This window comes from Anolis sagrei, chromosome 2 (genome assembly GCF_037176765.1).
Source record: "Anolis sagrei isolate rAnoSag1 chromosome 2, rAnoSag1.mat, whole genome shotgun sequence".
Taxonomy (NCBI): domain Eukaryota; kingdom Metazoa; phylum Chordata; class Lepidosauria; order Squamata; family Dactyloidae; genus Anolis; species Anolis sagrei.
In genome coordinates this window covers 23,947,341-23,973,984 of record NC_090022.1, presented here as the reverse complement: position 1 = coordinate 23,973,984, position 26,644 = coordinate 23,947,341, and the positions used below count along the sequence as shown (strand labels likewise).

Genomic DNA, 26,644 nt, shown 5'->3' with positions numbered 1-26,644 from the left:
TTCCGGCCATGAAAGCCTTCGGCAATACAAAGATAACAATGATAATAATTAGTGGGTTGGCCAGATTGAGATTCCAACTCTCATCTCCAGAGCTGGCTCTCGGCTGCAAACTAGGATCCCAGATTTGGATAGAAATTACAGCTATTGCTAGTTGGTTTACCTGCTTGGATGAGTGGGAGAACCAAATGGGTTGAATGTACAAATATGCAGCTCACTCCTGGTAAATCAGGACTAGCCACAAATCTTGACTTATTGTGTGCACTCATCCACCTGGCTAACCACTATATGTTTCTCTGCAACTATTTATTTATTCATGGCTTTTGACTAATCCCTCTCATGGCTTGAAGGCAATGTACAAAAGGTGAAAGATTTAGAACATTAAGTACACAAATAAAAGCAGAATAAACATTGCTCTTTAAAAATAGTTTTTAAACCACAGACATCCAAAAATATAAAGGATACAAAAATACATTGACATGGCAAATATTAAACATTTAAAGGTGCAATTAAATTATGGAATAGAATGCAGGTTGGAAAAATCTTATTATTTCTGTCCTTTTCCCCCAAGGGACACTTTACTACCCATCATACAGCATGACTAAATTCCTCAACTACTCAACATATTTCTAGATGCACCATCTTTTTCTATCCTTCATGGAATGGGAAGAAGTGGCTTATAGTAAAAACACAGGGTGCAACTATTCTATAGGATAAATATAGACTGACCCCACCTTAAAAGCATGGCTCAATGCTATGGAATCATGGGATTTGTAGTTTTAAAAGGACTTTAACCTTCTCTACCAAAGAGTGCTGTGGTTTACAAAACTACAAATCCCATAGTATTGACCCATTGCAGTTAAAGTGGTGTCAAACTGTATTAATTTTACAGTGTAGATGCATCCTTGGATAACTCAAATTCTGACAATGAGACGATTACCTGAATATTTTGTTGATCCCTATCCTGAGTGGGAGGAAAATAACATGGAATGCAACATTTCATGACATGACATGACAAAACCAATGGCTAAAAGGAGTGTGTGAACCACAGGCGAGATCAAACAGTTTTTAGCCTTCCTAATAGAACCTGCCTTGATGTTATCTCCTATGATCCTTGCAACCTGGAAAACAGAACGAAGTCTCTCTAGCAAGAGTCAGTGAACACGTAAAACTCTACCAAGACATCTTAGCAATGTGACAGGTCTGGATGTTGTTTTCCACAGGAACTCTGAGCTGAAGTTGTCTAACTAGTTTCAGTGTGGCACAAGAAATACTCAGACATGCCCAATTCCCATAGGATGCTTTCTCATGTGGTCAAAGGAAGGAATAGCAGATGGATTTGATTCCAGTTTCCTATATCCTTTGCTAAGTGTTGTCAATAAGAACAGGCCTCTCTTAGTCTGGAGAGTAAAATCCAGGTTAATTAGGCAGCTGTGCTCTTTCTATCTCTATAAGGGGAAGAGAATCTAGCGTTTAGAATAAAGGCAGTCCCCAAGTTAAGAAGAAGAGTGTTTCTGTAAGTTTGTTCTTAAGCTGAATTTGTTTATAAGTCAGAACAGGTACATCTTTAAGTGTAACTCCAGCCAAAAAATATATTTCTTAGTTTTGGATGGCATAGGGAAGGGTTTACACCCCTTTGGTGTTTGTTTTTTCTGCTTTTCACCACACTTTATGTTCCTGGGAGAATTGGATTTTGGAAAATTTGCCCTTTTGTGGAAACACAGATTGGTAATAAAGCTTCAGTAGAGACATGTTTCCCCCATGATTACTCTTCCAGGAGTGAGTATCCTTTCCAAGGAATAGGTTTCTCTCACTTCCTGTTGTCTCATCAAACCAAAGCTAAAGTTGACCAAAAACTAATTCGTAACCCTTTTGGTAGTAATGTTGGAGAGTGGTCGCTGATCAAGTGGTCGCTGGTCAAAAAAAGGCCGGGAAGCACTGATATTAATAGAGGGAGGAGAAAAAGAAGGAAAACAACAACCTTGTAGTCACATGAACAAACTCCGATGCCATTAGACACAGCTACCAGCGGGTTGAATAGCCTTCTTTAATGTTCTAGCAAGCTTTACCTATAAGATTAGCTCCCTAGAAGGAGAATGATAGCTATGGTGCAGCTATCTGCTGCCCAGGTTGGAGTGAGCTTCTGGCCATTAGTCTAGCTTGCTGTCGACCTTTGCAGCCCAAAAGACAGTTGCATCTGTCAAGTAGGAAATTTAGGTATCGCTTTATGCAGGGAGGCTAATAATTTACGATGCCATAAAGCCTTCCAGCACCAGTGCAGAAGAATGAGGAAGTGCTCCATCAAAGGACTCGGTGTCACAAATAGACAGTGAAGCAGCTCCCCCTGTGGCCGGAATCGAGCATATCCTGAAGCCGGAAAGCTGGAATGTTAAATTGCCTCTATGTCTGTCTATATATGTTGTATGTCTAATTGGCATTGAATGTTTGCTTTGCATATGTGCATTGTAATCCGCCTTGAGTCCCCTACAGGGTAAGAAGGGTGGAATATAAATACTGAAAATAAATAAAAATACATAAATAGTTCTTTGGGTTGTTGTAGGTTTTTTCGGGCTGTATGGCCATGGTCTAGAGGCATTCTCTCCTGACGTTTCACCTGCATCTATGGCAAGCATCCTCAGAGGTAGCTGAGGATACCTCTGAGAATGCTTGCCATAGATGCAGGTGAAACGTCCAGAGAGAATGCCTCTAGACCATGGCTATACAGCCCGAAAAAACCTACAACAACCCAGTGATTCCGGCCATGAAAGCCTTCGACAAAATAGTTCTTTCTTGATGGTGGACACAAACTCAGTGGGAAGGAACAAGAGACTCTGCCTTCCACATTTCCTGACTGTACCTCCTAATGTGATAATATTCAAAAGGTGGAATATACTTTTCCACATGGTCTTCACTTCAGGTTTTCTCCTGAAGAGTACACATCTTAAGCACACTAAGAACTTCTTCTAACATATATGTGCATATGAAATTACTGCTCTCTTTTTGTTACGGGTAATGTAGTTGAAAAAGTGAGAAACATATTGACAAAAATGGAACGGACAATTAGCTGCAGAGAATTCTAGGAAATAGAAAAACGAGTGACTCATTCTCCATCACTGTCTCACAAACGGAAGTTATCACATCTACGCTATTGAGGTTCAGCGCTTTCTGGCCACATAAATTGCATCTCACTCACAATGAGTAAGCACCAGCTTAGCATCCTTTCTCTTGTACCACCAACAGATAACGAATGATGGAGTGAATGAGTGAGTCACCAAATAGGACATACATGGAACGACAGATGATCATCAATGTTATTAAAGTAATCTGCACATTTCCAAGGTGAAGAGCCTCCAAAGAATAGGTTAAGCATCTTGGATACTACCATTAAAGTCTGGAGTAAAACTCAAACTGGATTCATCACCTCATTGACATGAGAACCACCTACATGCAGTTCCACTTCCTCCGAAAGAGGAAACTCCGAACCTGGGGATGCTCCTCAATCTATCAATGCCCGGTAGCTAAGAATGTTTTTTTCCCCCCCTAGCTCCCTTTGACTTCTAACTCATCTGGAGAAGGAGATCCTGTCGAGAGCAGTTGCAACTACTGGTACTGTCAAGACTGAATTAAGATAATGTGCTCTGTCTAAGGCTTTTCTTGAAACCAGCCCAGAAGATGAAGCTGGTTCAGAATGTGGTCTCCTGGTCTCCATTGTAACCGCTGCTTATCAGCATGCAGGACTTTTGCTGGAGAATTGGCAATGACCGGGCTTTAGCACAGCAGGTTAACCGCCAGTTGCAGTAAATGTTGCCAACTAAAGATTGAAGTTCAAAGCACAGTTGGGGTGAGCTCCTGGCCTTTATCCCAGATTCTGCCAACCTAGCAGTTTCAATAACAGCAATGTGAGTAAATAAATGAATACCACTTTAAGCGGGGAAGTATTTAAGGCATCCATAAAGAAATGCCAGAAAAATGCTGGCGATTTGATCAAGTAGGAACAAAAGCTCTTCGGCAGGGAACATGGAGCCACAGCACACTCACACACACGGCTGGAACTGGGCACAGCCTCCAAGATGCTGAAGATGGGAACGCCTATATATACCTCTATCTATGTACAGTTGTCTGTCTTGTCAGTGTACAACGGCACTGAATGTTTGCCGTATATGTGTTCTGTGATCTGATCTGAGTCTCCTTCGGGGTGAGAAGGGTGGAATATAAATACTGTAAAAAATAAATAATTATGTACTGATCCATTTATTTTAAGCTTAATGTTTTATATGGGGTTTAATGGTATTGAATAATTGCTATATGTGAGCCACCTTGAGTCCCCTTTGGGTAGAGAAAGGCGGGGTATAAATAGGGTAAATAAATAAATAAACAGTTGAGAATTAGGATACTTGAGGACATGCCTTCTCCCGTCTCATCCTGCCAGATCACTAAATGCCAAGAAATCAAAAAATAGTTTTCTAAGATCTGAAGAGACACTTGCTGGAACACCTCAGCAAGTCCAAAAGTGGCAGGCTCAAACCCGGAGCCTCAATCAATGGCTGATACCCAATGAGAGACTCCCCCCTGGGCACACAGAAAACTGGGTGACTTGGAAGGCACTGAACAGACTGCGCTCTGGCACCACGAGATGCAGAGCCAACCATCAGAAATGGGGCTACAAAGTGAAATCCACAACATGCGAGTGTGGAGAAGAGCAAACTACAGACCACCTGCTGCAATGCAACCTGAGCCCTGGAGGACCTTCTTGCGGCAACACCAGAAGCACTCCAAGTGGCCAGATACTGGTCAAAGGACATCTAATCAACTACCAAGCTTGCAAACTCTGTGTCTTTTGTATGTTTGTTTGTGTGTTCTGTCAAAAATGTAATACAACTGTTCGGTTGCCTGACACGATAAATAAATACTAAATGCCAGATCTCCTAGTTGTTCCCCATGGATCTGAGATATTCACCAAGTGCATGCCCAAAGTCCCATGCTCTGCCTTGAGATTGGTTTCAGTCTTTTGAGTAATAAGTCACTGATTTATGAGAGATTTATCTCTCTTGTAATTTTTTTTGTACTTGCTGGTTTAAATGAACCCTACTCCTAAATCTCCAGTTCAGAATGGTTTATACATCCGATCTATATAAATAAAAATGTAATGTTCGTTTGTGGGATTAACATAACTCAAAAACTACTGGACAAATTGTCACCAAATTTGGACACAATACACCTATCAGGCCAATGCGTGATCATCACTCATAAAAACACTGAAAAACACAGCAGAAGAGACTTTAAAAGCAAAAAAATAAACATTACAATGCATGTGCAAAACTACCATACACATATATACGCAAACACACATATACACACACAAAACACGTATACACAGACTGGGCCACAGCAATGCGTCGCAGGGGACGGAGAGTAAATTAATAAACAATTAATCAGTTTGACAAACTTTGAAAGATCAAGAGACAGGAAACTTAGAAAATGCAGGAAGATTTTTGAATCTGATACCAAAAAAAGCACAGAAAGGGAATGGAAAATCTGAATGTTCTACTGAAACTGGGGAAGAAAGTAACATCTAGCACTCCCACTAAAGATATAACCTCAAGGAATGAGACTAGGCTTCTTGATGAATCCGACCTGGGATCCATCCTAATAAGGATATCCAGCCTGATCTCAGGTCAGGGTGGATGCTGAGCAACCCTGAACCTCAACAACCAGCATTCTTCACCAGTGACAATTCTGGGCATGAATACAGTAAATTACAGTGCAACACCATCTGGAAGTCTGTCCAATTTTCCACCTCTGCTTTTGGTACTCTCTTCAACCAAATGCAGATAAATGCCCTGCATTACCTGTTGGGATCATAGCCCTGTTCTCCTGGCTTGCGGATCTGAGGCTGTTGGTTGATCCTACGGACCTGTAGGGAGAATGACTCGCTGTCGGATGTGTCTGTGTGCTCTTCATGCCTGTCATGGCTACCACTCCGGCTGTTTGAACTCGACCGCACACCATCTTGGAAGCCTGGAGGGAAGCAAAGGGAAAAAACAAAAAGACAGATTGACTTCACGAAGTAGAGAATGGTCATGGTTATGTGTGTCCATTCCCACAACCCTTCCTTAGTTAAAATTTGACCTTCAAACTGAAAAAAGTTATCCACTCCTATAATAAACCATTATATTTCTCCCTCACATGTTTCCCTCAACACATGACCAAAAAGAAAACCTTGGAATTTTTCAGTCAACCAGGCTTTTTGTGTGTACGTTGTCTGAATTGGGAACTATATTTAATACTGAGATTTCATTAAGCAAGTCAGCTTCAGGAACTGTGTTTTGGAAGTGTTTTGATTGATTCCAACCACAGTTGGTGCTAAACAGATTGTTGTTCTATGTGATGTAAGAAGTCAAAACAACTTCAGAAAGGATTGGGAACCATTGTTACATGTTATAAAAAAGAAAACCATACACAATTATGGATCGGGGATTTTGAATCATTTAAAATTGTAGATTATATAGATGTAGAAAGTTAGATAGAGGGTCTTAGATTAGTAATCTACGAATATGCACACAGTATTTTCTGTTGGTCATGGGGGTTCTGTATGGGAAATTTGGCCCAATGCTCTCATGGGGGGGGGGGGGTCCAGAATGCTCTTTAATTGTAGGTGAACTATAAATCCCAGCAACTACAACTCCCAAATCTCAAGGTCTATTTTCCCGCAAACTCCACCAGTGTTCACACTTAGACATATTGAGAATTCGTGCCAAGTTTGGTCCAGATCCATCATTGTTTGATTCCACAGTGCTCTCTGGATGTAGGTGAACTACAACTCCAATGCCCACCAAACCCTTCCAGTACTTTCTGTTGGTTGTGGGAGTTTTATGTGCCAATTTGGTCCAATTCCATTGTTGGTGGAGTTCAGAATGCTCTTTGATTGTGGGTGAACTACAAATCCCAGCAACTACAACTCCCAAATGACAAAATCCCAACCCTATTCAAATTTGGGCACATCAGGTATTTGTGCCAATTTTGGTCCAGTGAATGAAAATACATCCTGCATATCAGATATTTACATTACGATTCATAACAGTAACAAAATTAGAGTTATGAAGTAGCAACGAAAATAATTTTATGGTTGGGGGTCACCACAACATGAGGAATTGTTTCAAGGGGTCGCAGCATTAGGAAAGTTGAAAACCACTGCCTTTTAAGAGATATGGACATACACATTCATTGTAACAATGAAATGTATAGGAACACAACATATCCCATGAAAGACTTATGTTCCCCATAAGTATTAGCTTTAAAATCGAAAACTCTTAAATTCCAGTTCAAGTTTCAGAGAGAGCAGGATCAAACGGAGGGTACGGTCACATGAAAGAAAGGGGAAATTGCTTCCAGCCATGACTGTGTGAAACTAGCAGGCCTTCGTGGTTTTAAGTAAAGAAGAACCCTGGCAACCGGAAAGATTTGGACTCTACCCGCATTTCTGGCTGGGGTGTGCAGCGTGACAGCTTAAAGCAGGGAGGGATGAGAAAGCAAGAATCCAGGGCTTGTGGGTGTGCGTTTAAGGAGACAAAGCGACTCCAGAATTCATTCCTGTGTAGGGAGAGGGGCCTTTCACAGGGGGGGAAAGATGGCATAAGGAGTCAGCGAGAAGAGGATGGCTTCAACGGCTTTGGGGATTTATACAGTAGGCTCTGGAAAAAGCCCGCAGTTTGACCTTGGAAGGAGCCAGGAAAAGGGATCTTCTTTCTGCAGGAAAAGAAATTGCAACAAGCACACTATGGCAGGGCTTTCCAAACATTGCATGTTGGTGACATGCTTTTGAGACATTTCGAGACACAATAATTGAGTTTTACTAGCAAACCGGAGATTTACCTAACCCCTTGTAAAAGATACGGACCACATACATAAATGGTAATAACGAAATGTATGGCGACACAACGTATCTCACAAAAACCTTTCATTTATGCTTTTTAAAATACATGCTGGACCACTTTAACAACCACCATGTCAGACTACACAGAGAAACCATTGAAATCCACAAGCATGTGGACAATTTCAACAGAAAGGAGGAAACCATGAAAATGAACAAAATCTGGCTTCCAGTATTTAAAAAAACTCTAAAATCAGGACAATAAATAAAGAACAACACTAAAAAAAAAAAAACCAGGCGAATTCCAGATAGGAAACAATCAGGGCTAGCTAATGCCTCCCAACAAAGCATTCCCCCTAGACAAGAAGCAGCCAGGCTTTGACGCTGCAAGGCTGTTTAATGCTAATCAAGGTGGCCAATTGCAACATTAACACTTGCCTCCAACAGACAAGAGTTCTTTCTCCCACCCTGGACATTCCATATATCTTCTATATTCTATCTATTTTGTTGTTGTTCATTCGTTCAGTCGTTTCTGGCTCTTTGTGACCTCATGGACCATCCCACGCCAGAGCTCCCTGTTGGCCGTCACAACCCCCAGCTCCTTCAGAGTCAAGCCAGTCACTTCAAGGATGCCATCCAACCACCTTGCCCATGGTCGGCCCCTCTTCCTTTTTCCTTCCATTTTCCCCAGCATCATTGTCTTTCCTAAGCTTTCCTTTCTTCTCATGATGTGGCCAAAGTACTTCATCTTTGCCTCTACTATCCTTCCCTCCAATGAGCAGTTGGGCTTTATTTCCTGGAGGATGGACTGGTTGGATCTTCTTGCGGTCCAAGGCACTCTCAGAACTTTCCTCCAACACCACAGTTCAAAAGCATCGATCTTCCTTCGCTCAGCCTTCCGTAAGGTCCAGCTCTCACATCCGTAGGTGACTACGGGTAATACCATTGCTTTAACTATGCAGATCTTCGTTGCCAGTGTGATGTCTCTACTCTTCACAATTTTATCGAGATTGGACATTGCTCTCCTCCCAAGAAGTAAGTGTCTTCTGATTTCCTTGCTGCAGTCTGCGTCTGCCCGTAATCTTTGTGCCTAGAAACACAAAGTTTATCACTGTCTCCACGTTTTCTCCCTCTATTTCCCAGTTGTCAATCATTCTTCTTGCCAGAATCTTGGTTTTTTGATGTTTAACTGCAACCCAGTTTTTGCACTTTCTTCTTTCACCTTGATTAGAAGGCTCCTCAGCTCCTCCTCGCTTTCGGCCATCAAAGTGGTATCATCTGCATATCTAAGGTTGTTAATGTTTCTTCCAGCAATTTTCACCCCAGCCTTGCATTAATCAAGCCCTGCACATTGCATGATGTGTTCTGCATACAAGTTGAATAGGTTGGGTGAGAGTATACAACCCTGCCATACGCCTTTCCCAATCTTGAACCAGTCTGTTGCTACTTGGTCCTTATACAGATTCCTCAGGAGACAGACAAGGTGATTTGGTATGCCCATACCACCAAGAACTTGCCACAATTCTATCTATACACATAATAAAAGTGAAAATTGTGTATGTGGCACATACACTTACACAGACAGCCTCCCACCTCCACAAAGAGCTATAACCCACAATGCTGAAGAGCCACCAAAAGCCCTCCCTCCAAGGACATTTCAGATTACAGCGGGAATCATGTCTCCCAAACCCTGCCAACGTCCTACGAAAACACCATACTGTCCACCACCCAAGATATGCTTTCATTTGAGGGCAATTTCATCCTGTTTTTCCTCCGGAATGGACATCCCACGGTTCCTTTCTCTACTTCCATTGATGTGGAATTTGCATGACCCCACCCACTGCCTTTCCCTTAACCCTTTACTACTCTTTCTTACGGCATACTGCAAACCTGCAACCAAAATAGTGTATATAAACCTCACTTGCCCAATTTCATACGGACCTCACAACCTCTGAGGATGCCTGCCATGGAAGTGGGCAAAATGTCAGGAGAGAATGCTTCTGGAGCTTGGCCATACAACCCGGAAAACTCACAGCAACCCATATTATGTATTTATTTATTTATCATTTTTACCCCGCCCATATCAGCCCAAAGTCGACTCAGGGCGGCGAACAGACAACAGACAAGATTTATTGTGTATTTCACACAGACCCAGAGGTTTTTTGTTATGTACACACAACACACCTACACACTGCAGCAGACATTTTACCATATTGCAACACACAGTATGTTCTATGGGACTTTGACATAGTAAAGTGAAAAAAGGGGCTCAACAGTAGGAGTACTGCACTGAAGGGCTGGATGAGCTTGCTATCAGCTTTTCCCAGCCCATATCTGCCTCACCAGGCTGGGGGAGAGGTCAGTGGAAAGTACCGCAAATACACGCACACATAGATAGAAAGCTATACAGGGCTCACAACAGAGAGTCCAACAGAGAATTGGAGGTTATCATTTTGGATAACCCTGCAAAAGCATCTATACTACATCTGAAAAAAGTTTTACATCCGTGGAGGAAAAAAACACAACCCAGTTAGCCCTAAAAATGCTGCCACATTTTTTTTCTTCCTCCAACTTCTCTCCTTTTTATGTTGCAAGAGATAACACACCTACTTCTTTGAACAGATAGAGAAATAAGTCCCTTTCACCATGTATTGGGTGAGTCTTTTTAAAGGAGCTGTTTTATTGGATTACCTGAATTCACATGTCTGGGAAATCTGGGAAACATGATGAGTCTGTTATATATTGTATTGTTTGTATACTGTTGAATTGCGGCATCAAATTGTGCCAAATTATGAAAGCCGCTCTGAGTTCCTTTCGGGGTGAGAAGAGCGTGATGTAAACATAGTAATAATAGTAATAGGTGTCTTCGGTGGTGAAGCGGGTTAAACCGCTGAGCTGCTGAACTTGCTGACTGAAAGGTTGGTGGTTCAAATCCGGGAAGAGGGCAAGCTCCCGCTGCTAGCCCCAGCTTCTGCCAACCTAGCAGTTCAAAAACATGCAAATGTGAGTAGATCAATAGGTCCCGATCCAGCAGGAAAGATGCTCCATGCAGTCATGCTGGCCACATGACCTTGGAGGCGTTTACGGACAACACCAGCCCTTCGGCTTAGAAATGGAGATTAACACCAACCTCCAGAGTCCCAGAGTCAGACACGACTGGACTTAATGTGAAAGGGAAACCTTTACCTTTAATTCTATCTATCTATCCACATTCTCCAATGCAACATGGTGTAGTGGCTTGGATATAGAACGAAGGAGTTTGGGAAACATGGGTTTGAATCCCTTCCCAGCCAGAGACCTCGAGCTGGTCACACTCTCTCAGCCGAAGAGAAAGGCAATAACAAACCTCCTCTGAATAAATCTTGCCAAAAAAGCACCCTAGTAGGTTAATTTTAGAGGCAACAGAAGTCAAAACAACTTGAAGGCACACAACAGCAACAAATTCAACAAACAACAAATCCAAGAATACTACTGTCTCAATATGTTCATGCTATATTCGGATCCATATGTTTGCGTAGAGCTGCACAGTGGCACATAGTCCCCTTGTGACAACTATACTTTGTCCATATGTTCCCTTGTTTCCAATAATCTTTTTTTTTTTCAGTGTCAGGAGCGACTTGAGAAACTACAAGTCGCTTCTGGTGTGAAAGAATGGGCTATCTGCAAGGATGTTGCCCAGGGGATGCCTAGATGTTTTATCATCCTGTGGTAGGCTTCTCTCATGTCCCCGTAGCTGGAGCTGACAGGCAGGAGCTCACCCACTCCCCGGATTCGAATGGCTGACCTTTTGGTCCACAGTCCTGCCAGCACAAGGGTTTAACCCAGGGGTCCCCAAACTAAAGCCCGAGAGCCGGATATGGCCCTCCAAGGTCATTTACCCGGCCCTTGCTCAGGCTCAACCCAAGTCTGAAATTACTTAAAAGCATACAACAACAATAACAACAACAATCCTATCTCATCAGCCAAAAGCAGGCCCACACTTCCCATTGAAATGCTAATAAGTTTATATTTGTTAAAATTGTTCTTCATTTTAATTATTGTATTGTTTTAAGTGTTTTTGCACTATAAATAAGATATGTGCAGTGCGCATAGGAATTCATGTTTTTTTCCAAATTATAATCCGGCCTTCCAACATATCTGCTTTGAACGGGAATATATGGCAGTGTGGATTCAGATAACCCAGTTCAATGCAGATATTGTGGGATTTTCTGCCTTGATATTCTGGGATATACGGCTGTGTGAAAAGGCCCTCAGTTGCATGTACTTTTGTTCCAGTTCATCTTTTACAAACATCTGGAACAAATTGTTTTAATTTTTACCTTTTGTACACTTTAACTGTATTTTTCAAATGTTGTTAGCCACTTTGTGTTCCAATTTGGGATTGCACAGATAAGGTTACTACCGTGCAGTTGTTTTGTATTATGTTTTTTAATTTCCTTCAAATTCAAAACACATTTCATAACAACATTACAAATACACATTCCAAACACAGCACCATGCATTCAACAATATCGATGCCAAAGTTAATTCAAGTTTCCAAAGAGGAAATCTGTGATAGTTGCCACATGTTTAGCATTGTTTTCAGAATAAAGCCACATAAGATGTATAATAATATGCAATGAACAGTCATAACACAGGTCCAGTAACAAGAGCCGGCCTTTCAGTTCTCATTCCCATGAACTGTGATTGCAGCTGAACAAATGCGATTTATAAGCTTAGCAATATGATGATAGATATCAAAATCTGGGAACGATATCTGGGACTAGTAACCAGCAGCGGATGGGGATAAGTGCATGAACCAGGACCAAGCCAAAACAGACAAGCCCAGATATAATCCTTAACAGTTGGGAAATTTCCCCACCAGGCATTTGAAGCATTGCTCAATTCTAAACATATGGAGTTAAAACTAAGGGTGTGTCTATTATTTATTATTATTTATTTACTGCATTTCTAAATCGCTTTTCTCCTCCTGAGGGACTCAAAGCAGTTTTCCACATAATAATGGCAAAATTCAATGCTGTACATATATGTGTAAACCAAGATATATAAGCAAACAACTATAAATTAAAAAACCTAACCATATGTACATAGAATGACATTTGTACATAAAAATAAAATTAAAACATTGACAATACAATAACATAACAATAGCATTTATATTAAAACTCACCCATTAAACATGCCAACTAATTCAATTTGCACTATTTTAAATGGTTTTTAATCTAATTTTAATGTTTTACTTATTACTAGCTGTCCCTACCACGCATTGCTGTGGCCCAGTCTGTGCATATGTGTTTTGTGTTTGCATATATATATATATATATATATATATGTGTGTGTGTGTGTGTGTATATGTGTGTTTGTATGTGTACATGCATATTGTGTATATGTGTGTGTGCTTCTCTATATGTATATCTGTGTGTATATGTGTGTGTGTATGTGTATATGTATATATGTATGTATGCATACATGTGTGAATGTGTATATGTATATTTGTGTGTTCATGTGTATATGTGTGTATATATGTGTATATTTGCATGTGTTTGTGCATATATATATGAATGTGTGTATATGTATATGAGTGTATGTGTATATGTATATATGGTATATTTTGGGGGTTTTTAAGTCTGCTCCGCTGGGGTTCTGTGTGTGTGTGTGTGTTTTTTTTTTTAGGGGTGATGGACACTCATTGGACTGTTAGGTGTATTGTGTCCAAATTTCGTGTCAATTTGTCCAGTGGTTTTTGAGTTATGTTAATCCCACAAATGAACATTACATTTTTATTTATATAGATGCAACTGTTGTTTTATCTGTTGTATATGGGGGGCATCAAATTGTTGCCGGCTGTAAGCCACCCTAAGTCCCCCTTCAGGGGTAGAGAAGGGTGGGATACAAATATTTGAAATAAATAAATATAATTAAACAACACAATTTAAAAACAGTTATTTAATTGGGTTCTTGTAGGGTTTTTGGGCTGTATGGCCATGTTCTAGAAGCATTCTCTTCTGATGTTTCGCCTGCACCTGTGGCAAGCATCCTCAGAGGTTGTGAGGTTATTAAATTCATGCCATCCAAAATCAAATCCGTACTCGTTCCATTGGTCTGTTCACAAATCCGCATTCCCTTATTGAACTAAAAACATTGCTATCTGAAAGCTTGGCCACATAACCATGTTTTTATTTTCTTCCTGAAGGTCAGGAGGGAGGGGGCTGCTCTAATTTCACTAGAAAGGGAGTTCCATAGCCGAGGGGCCACCACTGAAAAGGCCCTGTGTCTCTTCCCCACCAGTTGAGCTTGCGAGGGAGGTGGAATCGAGAGCAGGGCTTCCCAAGATTCGAATCTCTGAGGTGGGTCATAGAGGAAAATACGTTTGGACAGGTAAGCTGGGCCGGGACCGTTTAGGGATTTATAAGCTAAATCCAGCACTTTGAATTGTGCCCAGTAGCAGACTGACAGCCAGTAGAGCTGTATGAGAGTTGTATGCTCCCTGTACACTGCCCCAGTTAGAAATCTGGCTGCTGCCTGTTGGACCGCTTGAAGCTACCGAACAGTCTTCAAAGGCAATCCCACGTAGAGCGCATTGCAGTAGTCTATCCTTGATGTAATATTGTAGAATTAATGCAGTTTTACAATACTGCCATAGCTCAATTCTATGGAATCCTGGGATTTGTAGTTTGGTGAGGCATCAGCACCCTTTGGCAGAGAAAGACCTTGTAAACTGAGCCATTGTCATTAAAGTGGTGTCAAACTGTATTAATTCTGCAGAGTAGATGCAACCCTCAGTTGTAAATTTCAGAATATCAGATGGAGGGGAAGCTGAGTTGTCAAATCTGCTTTTGCAATATGGACATTTACCTTTTGCAGAAGACATGTGGCTAAGCAGGAATAAAATCCACAAGAGGAAAGGAAGACAGCCAAGAAAAAATAAATAAAATCTACCTAAAAATCTAGTAGGAACATATTTAGAGGCTTTTAAAAACAGCAGCCTGGTAAAAGACAGGTTAAAAGGCACAGCAGGGAAGAAAACAAACCCGCTTTTGTAGGATAAGCCCCTGTTTTAATAAAGAAAGTTTTGCCTGCGGGCACCAAGCCATCAATGAGAGAGGCCCAGACAAGCTCCACTTAGCAGAAGGGGCACGAATTGGCCAGAAGCAGAGGGAGGCTTCTGAATTTCATTAAGGATCCCTAGCCATTCTGACCCCATGCACTCTTCACTTAACCACCTTTCCCACTATCAGGCGACACAACAGATCCAAACTCCAGCATTTCAGAGCACGCAAAAGACTCGCCAGTGAAACAGTCAGACTTATATAACCAGCTACTTCATCACCCTAGTGAATGAATCCACTTTAAATCTAGTGTCTGCCTCCTGCAGAATTTTGGGGTGTGTAGTTTAGTGAGGCTGTTAAATGCTCCTCCCTAAACTACAAAACCCAGAATTCTGCAGGACGCAGCTACAGGAATTAAAGTGGATTCATTCTCTAGTGTGATGAGGTCTCTAGGTTGAGGTTTTGCAAAGCAATGATGAAGAAGGTGGTGATGACTATAATAACAATAATAGTAATCATCATCATCATCTTTATTTATACCCTGCCACCATTTCCCCAAAGGGGACTCGGGGCGGCTAACATGAGGCCAATACAGCAAAATAAAATACAAAATGCAGGCAACAAAATTTCATCAGAATAAAATACATAAAATACATAAAGAAGCAAAATAAAATACACAAAGTAACCTACAAAGATGAAATCTAATGGATGATATTGCATTCCTTTACTGGGTTGCTGTGGGTATTTTGGGCTGTATTCTCAGAAGCATTCTCTCCTGACATTTCGCCCACATCTATGGCAGGCAACCTCAGAGGTTGTGAGGTCTTCGAAAATACTTTATTCCTTCGCTCTTTCGAAAATATGTCATATTTTGGGGGCAGGGGTGCATCTACACTACAGAATTAACACAGCTGGACATCATATCATAGAATCACTGAGTTGGAAGAGACCTTGTTGGCCATCTAGTCCAACCTCCTGCCAAGAAGCAGGAAAATCACATTCAAATCACCCCCGACAGATGGCCATCCAGTCTCTGCTTAAAAGCCTCCAAAGAAGGAGCCTCCACTGCACTTTGCGGCAGAGAGTTCCACTGCTGAACAGCTCTCACAGTCAGGAAGTTCTTCCTCATGTTCAGGTGGAATCTCATGTCCTGTAATTTGAAGCCACTGTTCCGTGTCCTAGTCTCTAGGGCAGCAGAAAACAAGCCAGGGCAGAGAGTTCCACTGCTGAACAGCTCTCATAGTTAAGAAGTTTGAACTGCCATGGCTCAATGCCAGGCATGTAGCCGGGGGGGGGGGGGGGCTTGAGGGGCTTCAGCCCCCCCCCCCCCAAATTCTCAGGGTAGCCCGCAAGAAGGTCTTACTGGTACATTATTTAAACTGTTATGTTTATTCATATCATGATCTGATCACCATGCTCAATCTATACCATATGCATGGGGGTATTGGGATAACGATACAAAAGGTTTGCTAGGGTAGATCCTTAGCCCCCCCCCCCCCTCGAATCAAACTCAGCACCCCCCCCCCCCCCGAATCAAAATCCTGGCTACGGGTCTGCTCAATGCAATGAAGTCCTGAGAGTTTGATTTGCAAGGTGTTTAGCCTCCTCCACCAAAGAGCGCTGGGTCCTCTCCAAACTACAGCTCCCAGGATCCCATCGCATCAAGCCATAGCAGTTAAAAGTGGAGTCAAACTGCATTTGTTTGACAATGTAGAATGTAGGGACCTCACGCACGCTTCTGTTTTCAATCGAGTGACACTCTCTTATGGGAATGCTACAAAACACTTTTACTTAAGCCAGCTGCCTGTTTAATTCTCCGCAGTGTTATTTCAGGACCATTAGCACACAATTCAAATCCCCCCCACAAAGCTTTTCGCCTTCCATCCTAACGCCTGCCTGCCATCGAAGCTCAGCACTTTTCTTTCAAAGTGTTTCCAGATCGGTTCTCACAGTAGCAGTCTGAGCACAAATCTTCTCTCTCTCTCTTTCAATCTCCCCTTTTCACGGAGATGCCCCCCTTTTTGCCACAACTCTGCTTCCTAATGAACTCTTCCAGCTTACTCAACACACCTCCTCTCTGCCAAAGATGCCACTGTCAACAAAACCTTCCAGAGAACAGGAAAACCTCTTAGTACTCTGAACCACAGTGGCTATTTTTAAATATCACTGCATCAAAAATGAGAGTCCTGAGCTGGGATGAATGGCTTTAGTGTAGATGCGGCTACGATGTCCTATGACTCAACAACACTACGACAGACTTACTGTTGTTTTTAATGTGATAGGTTACAATCTTACTAATGATTCAAAAGCCTCGTACCACTGACTGTTTCTAATGGGATCTGATCCAGAAAGGAGAGAAGAAGGGACATGCACAAGTAAACAAAACAGAGTACATATGCAGGATGTGGAACTGCATTGACCAGGCTAGCCCTATTATTAGCCAAATGAGACTGTTATACAAGAACAGTAAATGGTTAGGTTTTTTTCCCCCCACGACTGTCTGGAAATTGCAAATTGCTTGTGAGATTTTCCACTACATACATCAAAATAATTTGATGTGCACCTTAACTATGGCAGCCACCTTGACCTTAGGTGCATCTCCACTGTAGAATTAATGCACTTCGACATCACTTGAAGTGCCATGGCTCAATGCTATGGAATCAGGGGAGTTGTAGTCTTACAAGGTCTTTCTTTTTTTCTGCCAAAGAGTGCTGGTGCCTCACCACATCACAGCAACCAGGATTCAATAGTATTGAGTCATTGAATTTCAAGTTGTATCAAACTGCATTAATTTTACAGAGTAGATTCGCCTCAAGTGGCTTAAATTTTGTTGGCACCCCATGGTAATGGTTGCACTTTTTTCCTATGACTTTGGTTTTACTGATGGGTCTATGGACCATAATAAAATATTCTTGTTGTTGTTGTATCTATGATATTGGTAATGGAAAACAAACAAAATGTATTAGTTCTGAACAGACTTTTTATCCAGTGCCCAACTTCCTTTTTGGTCTCTTTATCCCTGGGCCTTTTCCGCTATTTTACTGCCACAGTTATGCTGCTATAGTTACAGTCAATCTGTATTTAGGATTGCAGGATGTGGTTCGCAAAATCATATAGTTGGAAGAGACCCCAAGGGCCAACCACACAATGGTTGCACTTTTTTTCTATGACATTGGTTTTACCAATGGGTCCATGGACTGTAGGGTTGGGAGGACAATCATTTTATAAAGCTATTGTCCTCCAAACTCTACTATACGCCTACGAGACGTGGACTATCTACAGACGTCACATGTGATTCCATCAGTGTTGCCTCTGAAAAATCCTGCAAATCTCTTGGGAAGACAAGCGGGCAAACGTCAGCATGCTGGAAGAAGCAAAGACCACCAGCATTGAAGCGATCCTCCACCAACAACTCCGCTGGACCAGCCACGTTGTCCGAATGGCCAATCACCGTATCCCAAAGCAGTTGTTGGATGCCCAACTCCATGTTGTTTGGATGCCCGACCACCATCTCCCAAAGTAGTTGCTCTACTCCGAACTCAAGAACAGAAAACAGAATGTTGGAGGACAGGAAAAGAGATTTAAAGATGGGCTCAAAGCCAACCTTAAAAACTCTGGCATAGACACAGAGAACTGGGAAGCCTGGCCCTTGAGCGCTTCAGTTGGCAGTCAGCTGTGACCAGCAGTGCTGCAGAATTTGAAGAGGCAAGAATGGAGGGCGAAAGAGAGAAACGTGCAAGAGGAAGGAGCATCAAGCCAACCCTGACTTGGACGGCCTTCCACTTGGAAAACAATGCCCTCACTGCGGGAGAACATGCAGGTCAAGAATAGGACTCTACAGTCGCCTACGTACCCACCACCAGTACACCGATCTTGGAAGACAATCCTACTCAGACAACCAAGGATCGCCTAAATAAGTAAGTAAGTAAGTAAGTACTATGGACCATAATAAAATATTGTTTTTGTTGTATCTATGATATTGGTAATGGCAAACAAACAAAATATATCAGTTCTGAACAGCCTTTTTATCTAGTACCCAACTTCCTTTTTGGTCTCTGTATCCCTGGTCCTTTTCCTGTGTTTTGCTGGCACAATTATGCTGCTGTAGTAACAGTCAATCTGTGTTTAGAATTGCAGGATGTGATTCATAAAATCATAGAGTTGGAAGAGACCCCAAGGGCCATCCAGTATAACCCTATTTGCCATGCAGGTGCACACAATCAAAGCACCCCTGACAGATGAACATCCGGCCTCTGATTAAAAACCTTCAGAGAAGGAGACTCCACCACACTGAGGAAGCAGAAGATTCCACTGCAGAACAGTTCTCACTGTCAGGAAGTTCTTCCTAATTTTGGAATCTCTCTTCCTGCCAATGACTGTAAATTCACATTCAGTCTGCAGACTAGCAAACTGATGCAAGTCACCCAGAAGGTGATTGGCAGCCTTCTTATATCAACAGTCCTGAGAAAGGAGAAGATTTATGATCTATCATACACAGCAGCTGGACTCAGTTAAGTGTGATGGGCTCCATATTGCTCTCTGCAACCAACATAAAACACCTTGACACATCAAGGTGGCTGTCGTATTTAAGGCTCATTAATACCTTAGGACAGTGGTTCTCAACCTGGGGTCCCCAGATGTTTTTGGCCTTCAACTTCCAGAAATCCTAACAGCTGGTAAACTGGTTGGGATTTCTGGGAATTGTAGGCCAAAAACATCTGGGGACCCCAGGTTGAGAACCACTGCCTTAGAACCATCACTTTATCCTGGCACCTTCAGGGGAAAATAAGTGATTTACCTTCTTCCAAGCTGTCAACAAATGCAGGCAGTCCTCAAGTTACAAACATCTGACTTGCAAATGACTCATAGTTAAGAATGGGATGAGACAACAGGAAGTGAGATAAATTTATCCCTCAGAAGGAAAATTCACTCCTGAAAGAGTTATCATGGGGAAAAGGTATGTTTACTGAAGCTTTCTCACCAATCCATTTTTTTTTCAAAATCCAATTATCACAGGGACAGAAAATGAGGTGAAATCTTCTGATCAGACAGCAAAACAAACACCATAGGGTGTTAACCCTTCCCTATGCTATCCAAAGCTCATATATAGATAGGCTGGAATTACACTTAAAAATGTACTTGTTCCGACATAAGAACATACCTACAGAACCTATCTTGTTCATAACTTGGGGACAGCCTATACAATATACAGTATTATACATAATATCATAACAAATGCCTTGCAAAACTACAACTGCCATGATCCCATGGCACTGAGTCGTGGAACTTAAAGTTAATTCTACAGGGCAAATGCACCCAAATGCAGGCCTCCAGATATCAGGCTGCAATTCCTGCCAACCTGGTAGATAACAAGGGATGAAGAAGATTGCAATCCAGCAACAATCTTATTGGCAAGAGTAATTATTTTTGACAATCTTAATAAGCTGAGATCTTGACGACACGACGTCCATACCATTCCAGAGTGATTTTACAAAATCCATACAATATTGTTTGTGATTATTGTGAATTTGATTCATGTTCAACTCGGCATAAGAACACACGACGTCGATACCATTTCAGAGTGATTGTACAAAAACCCATACAATATCATTTGTGATTACTGTGAATTTGAACAGTATAATAAGTTTCAAGTCATATTATTCGCTGTACTTATTTATTTTCTATGTTGTTCATTCGTTCAGTCGTCTCCGACTCTTCGTGACCTCATGGACCAGCCTACGCCAGATCTCCCTGTCGGCCGTTACCACCCCCAGCTCCCTCAAGGTCAGTCCAGTCACTTCAAGGATGCCATCCATCCATCTTGCCCTTGGTCGGCCCCTCTTCCTTTTGCCTTCCACTTTCCCCAGCATTATTTTCTATATAAGTGGGCTATTTTGTTGATCTTGACAACTTTCCCATCACCCCAATTTTCTTTTATGAATTACATTTTTAGGTTCTTGTGGGTTTTTTCGGGCTATAGAGCCATGTTCTAGAGGCATGCCTCTAGAACATGGCTCTATAGCCCGAAAAAACCCACAAGAACCTAGTGATTCCAGCCATGAAAGCCTTCGACAATTACATTTTTATTTTATCTATCCTTCTAAAAACTCAAAACCACAACCCCCCTGTGGTTAACACACATCTATTCTCACATTAACTCTATGAAAGAAAGCAAATGGTTTAAAGTTGTCCACTGAGCTGTATCTACACTATAGAATGAATGCAGTTTGGCACCCCTTGGTTACCATGGCTCATTGCAATGGAATAATGGGAGTTGTAGTTTTACAAGGTCTTTAGCCTTCTCTGCTAAAACATGCTGGGGCCTCACCAAACTACAAATCCCATGCTTCTACAGCATCAAGCCATGGCAGTTTGAGTGCTGTCAAACTGCATGACTTCTACAGTGCAACGTGCATACCTTCTCTTCCATAAATTCCTCCTGTGGAAGCAAGCTCACTTGACAATCTAGCCATAATTTTGAGTGTGTGTGTGTGTGTGTGTGTGTGTGTGTGTGTGTATATATATATATATATATATATATATTTGATATGTCTGCACACTTCTGGGGAGATGTACAATTCAGGATTAAAAACAGTGAGAACAAATGGTTACACATTTTTCTTATTTCTTTCTCCCTAACAGTGGCAGACATGGATGAGCCGTTCCAGATATATTGGAGAAGATGACATTCTATTAAAACAGGTGGGAGAGAAAGAGAGGATGATATAACTGCACTGCAGATGTTTGCTGTACAAAGAAACCCAGCAGACACTTCAATGCTTTGCAATGAGAGAATAATCCTTTGCCTTACAAATGTCATTATCCAACCATTTCAGGCCAGAAACGTCAGATGTATTCTGATTAAAGCTAAAAGGGAGGAACTCAAATGAAGGGCTATTGCTTTCTTTAAAAAGTTCAGGGTCAACTTTCTTTTAGACATAGAAGCAAAAGCTGGAGGATATATTATTTCAGGGAGTTGGGACAAGAGCGCTGTAACTTTGCATAAATGTCTGCGGAACATCTCTTTCTAAAAGGCTGGATCACCTTTCCTTGGAAAGTTAGAAGAGAAATGAATTTAGATTTACCTTTCCAAATGATGTCAGGAAAATATTGAAAAAATAAGTTAGAATAAAGAAGTTATTTAAGAGAAGTTAGCTTTTTAAAAAAGTTGTTATGAGCAAACTAGAGGGCAAACTTATTATGTTTTTAAGGGTTTTAAATTCTTTTGACTTTTTATTTTTATTCATTTATTTATTTATATCCCGCTTTATCTCTCCATACAGACTGAAAGCGGCTCACAATAATAAACATTACAACTGAAAATATACAAATATACAATAATAAAACAGTATATCATTATATATTAAATATTATCCATAGTATTATATTTAATAAATTAGTATTATATTATAATATTATATATTATTATATTGTATTATTATTGGTAATATATTGTGTTATATTATAATAGTATTTCAATATTATATGTATATATACATTATTATTAGCATAGCACAATATTAGTATTATATATTATTATATTATACTATACCACTATATTGCAGCATTAATAATATATGTAATATTTGTATTGACTTTCATTCTGTTCTAATATTTGTATATCATGGATTTTAAATTGTGTTGTCTGTTAATGCTGTGAGCTTTGGGCCTACAATAATAATAATAATAATAATAATAATAAGTGGGATATAACAACAACAACAACACTTTTCCTATGTGTCTTGAAAGTGGGAAGTCCATTTTAACTTTTTGTTTATTTATTTTTAATTTTAGGATCATTGCTTTTTAGCTGGGGAAAATTAGTTTTAATGGGTATATTGGTGGTATAAGTGATGAATTGGAATGAAGTAGAGTGGCGGTTGTTTCAAGATGGCGGATATGGCCCCGGAAGCGGTGCCTTATTGCAGTCGGGACCATATATAAACCCAATTTTCCTAATTCCAACAGACCTCACAACCCCTGAGGATGCTTGCCGTAGATGCAGACGAAACGTCAGGAGAGAATGCCTCTAGAACATGGCCCTATAGCCCGAAAAAACCTACAACAACCTAATTGGAAAATTACTGGCTTTACAAATTATATAATTTTATAACATACAATTATATAAATTATATATATATATTATAATTATATAAATTATACAAATATATATTATATATTATAATAAAAATAAAAGTATATATTAGGTGGGGGAAGTTAGTTTTAATGGTATAAATGTCTTTGGAAAATGAGCTAATAGGAAGTTACTGGTGTTTTATGCTTTTAATGCCTTTTACAGGTTTTTATAATGTGTGTTAAATGTTTTTAATTTTGTTTTAATTTTGTTTATGTTCATTGTGGCATCGAATCGTGCCAGTGTAAGTCGCCTTGAGTCACCTTCGGGTGAGAAAGGCAGTAAATAAATAAATAAATAAATAATATTGGGTTGTTGTAGGTTCTTTCAGGCGATATGGCCATGGTCTAGAGGCATTCTCTCCTGACGTTTCGCCTGCATCTATGGCAAGCATCCTCACTACCTCTGAGGATGCTTGCCATAGATGCAGGCGAAACATCAGGAGAGAATGCCTCTAGAACATGGCCATATCGCCCGAAAAAACCTACAACAACCCAGTGATTCCGGCCATGAAAGCCTTCGACAAAACAATAATAATAATAATCTTTTTTTATACCCCGCCACCATCTCCCCAATGGGGACTCGGAGCGACTTACATGGGGCCAAGCACGGACAACATATTACAGCAATAAAATCAATAAAATCAAAACATAAACAACAAATAACAACAACAACATCAAAATTACATTTTTAAAAAAGCAGTCATAAAAGAACATTCTAATAGACACAATCATAGTGACGATAACAATGGGCGGGCTGCATATACAGGATAAAAACAATTAAAAGACTGAAATGAGATAAAATAGGAGCAGAACTAGGTTCTTGTGGGTTTTTTCGGGCTATAGGGCCATGGTGTGAATGTTTCAACTGACCACCTTCATTAGCATTTGAAGGCCTGGTTGAGCCTGGGAAAATCTTTTGTTGAGAGGTGTTAAGATGTGCCTGGTTGTTTCCTCTCTGCTGTTTTGCTGTTGTAATTTTAGAGTCCAGGAACTCATAAAATACATAGAGTTGTGAGGCTAAACTTCCCATTTGGGGGGTGCGATGAATTGGAAAATTACTGGCTTTACAAATTACATAATGATAATTTCGACTGCTGGACAATATACAGATTATTCTTTTAAAAGTTTTAGGAAAAGGACTACTCTGTGAGAGCCATTCAGCAGTGGAACTCTCTGCCCCGGAGTGTGGTGGAGTCTCCTTCTTTGGAAGCTTTTAAGCAGAGGCTGGATGGCCCTCTGTCAGGGGTGATTTGAATGCAACATTCCTGCTTCTTGGCAGGGGGTTGGACTGGATGGCCCATGAGGTTTCTTCCAACTCTTTGATTCTATGATTCTATAATCAATTCCATATAGATTATGAAATGCCCAGGTGCATCTACACAGCAGAGTTAATGCAGTTTGACACCACATTGATTGACTTGGCTCAATGCTATGGAATCCTGGGAATTGTATTCTGTTTTGGAAGAGACCTTGCAAAACTACAACTCCCATGATCCAATCCCATTGAGTCATGGCACTTAAAGTGGTGTCAAACTGCATTAATTCTACAATGTGGACACACCCCCTGACTCACCATCCCACCCACTGGGTCCAAAAGAAGGAATGGGGGAAGAAGAGGGAAAAGGCAGGAATTTTCCATCTGCTTTACTAAAAGCAAATGCTGTATCCATTGCAGCCAATTTTTCAAGATCCCAATGCTGATTATTTTGTGATGCAGACAAGGTAGAGGTCATATACTCTACCAGCAGACCTACTGTTTTCAAGGAGAAGGAGTGGCCTATACCACCCACATATTTAGGGGGGTGTTGATCACGACTTCCAGATGTTGCCACGATAACGTTAACTATCAACCTGCCTGTCAATCATCCAAAACGTAATAATAAAAATTGGAAGACGTTTCAAGGGGAGGAAAAAGGTATAGATCCTAATACTGCACCAAGTAGCCCAAGACTGAGGAATGGGCTGTTCCAAATTCCCCCCAAATTGGAAAATGGACTGTTCCAACTCCCTCAACGGGAGAATGGGATGTCCCAACATCTCCCAAGGAAAGGGGAGGGGTCCACTTCCTGGGGTCCCGCCGGCCCCGCCCCCTTTCCCTGCCGCTTCTCTCTCACCTTGCCGCTTTCGCTCCCGTTTGTCCTGCAGTTGTTTCTTCTTCTGCTTGGCGCTGAACGGCCTCTTGCGGGGCATGTCCTCTCCGGGACACCGTACCCTCCTCCTTCTCCTCCAGCAGCAATACAGACTCGCAGCCCCGAAGCAAGAGAAGAGAAGGAGGAGCTTAAAGGGAAATTACTCCTCGGCGGGGAGATGAGGGACCAATCAGGGAGAAGAGAGGGCGTGGCCACGAGGGAAGGGGCGTGGAGCCTGGAAATGAAGAATGAGGGCCTTCGTGACGTAAAGGTGGGGAAGGGCGAAAAAGTTGAAGGAGAGGGGTGGCTGGGAGAGACCATTCAGGTCTAACGGAAAGGGGGCGGGGACGAAAGAGGGGAATGTGATGCTCTTGAAAAGGGGGCGTGGTCTCTACGGAGGTGCTCGAGAGAGCTCCACTGCGCACGCGCGTTCCCGCTCTACCTCTGCAATAGGAATGGGAACTTGACTGATACTGAGTCTGCGCTCAGTATCCACGGATTCATCATCCGCAGATTGAATCAAAATATTTTTTAAATGTATTTTTTTTTAAAAAACTGTATCAATTTTTAAAAAAAACCTGCATTAAGATCACTACTGACGGAAAGGTCATGAGTTCGAAGCCAGCCCAGGTTGGAGTGAGCTTCCGACCAATTTGTGTAGCTTGCTGTCGACCTTTGCGACCCGAAAGACAGATGCATCTGTCAAGTAGGAAATTTAGGTACCGCATATGCAGGGAGACTAATTTAACTAATTTATGATGCCATAAAAATCTCCAGCAAGCATTTATTATTTATTATTATTTATTTAAAGGTACAGCGTATGTCGGGAAGCCTAATTTAACTAATTTACGACGCCATAAAAATCTCCAGCAAGCATTTATTATTTATTATTATTTATTTAAAGGTACCGCGTATGTGGGGAGGCTAAATCTAACTAATTTACGACGCCATAAAAAATATCCAGCAAACATTTATTATTTATTATTATTGATTTACGACATTTATATGCCACCCTCTTCACCCCAAAGGGAACTCAGAGCGGCTTACAAGGTGTATATTACATACAATATGTTATATTATTAGCATAGTACAATATCAGCATTAAACATTGCTATATTACACCATACCACTATATCGTAATATTATTAGTAATGTTACATGTAATATAAATATATAATTACTAGCCGTCTCCTGCCACACGTTGCTATGGCCCACATGGGGGTTCTGTGTGGGAGGTTTGGCTCAATTCTATTGTTGGTGGGGTTCGGAATGTTCTGTGATTGTAAGTGAACTATAAATCCCAGCAACTACAACTCCCAAATGTCAAGGTCTGTTTTCCCCAAACTCCACCAGTGTTCATATTTGGGCATATTGAGTCTTCGTGTAGAGCAGGGGTCCTCAAACTAAGGCCCGGGGGCCGGATACGGCCCTCCAAGGTCATTTACCCGGCCCTTGCTCAGGGT

General features: G+C 41.2%; 1 protein-coding gene across 1 annotated transcript in view; it reads right to left on the bottom strand.

Moving 5' to 3' along the window:
- GNL1 (G protein nucleolar 1 (putative)) overlaps positions 1–25,346 on the bottom strand; it is a 53,507-nt gene extending 28,161 nt beyond the window's left edge. The window contains exons 1-2 of the mRNA XM_060759359.2: positions 25,167–25,346; positions 5,847–6,015 (exon numbers count right to left, since the gene is read on the bottom strand). Of these exons, the coding sequence (XP_060615342.1) occupies positions 5,847–6,015; positions 25,167–25,242 (245 nt within the window). The 5' untranslated portion in view covers positions 25,243–25,346. The remainder of the gene's footprint in view (positions 1–5,846; positions 6,016–25,166) is intronic.
- Positions 25,347–26,644: the final 1,298 nt, after the last annotated feature.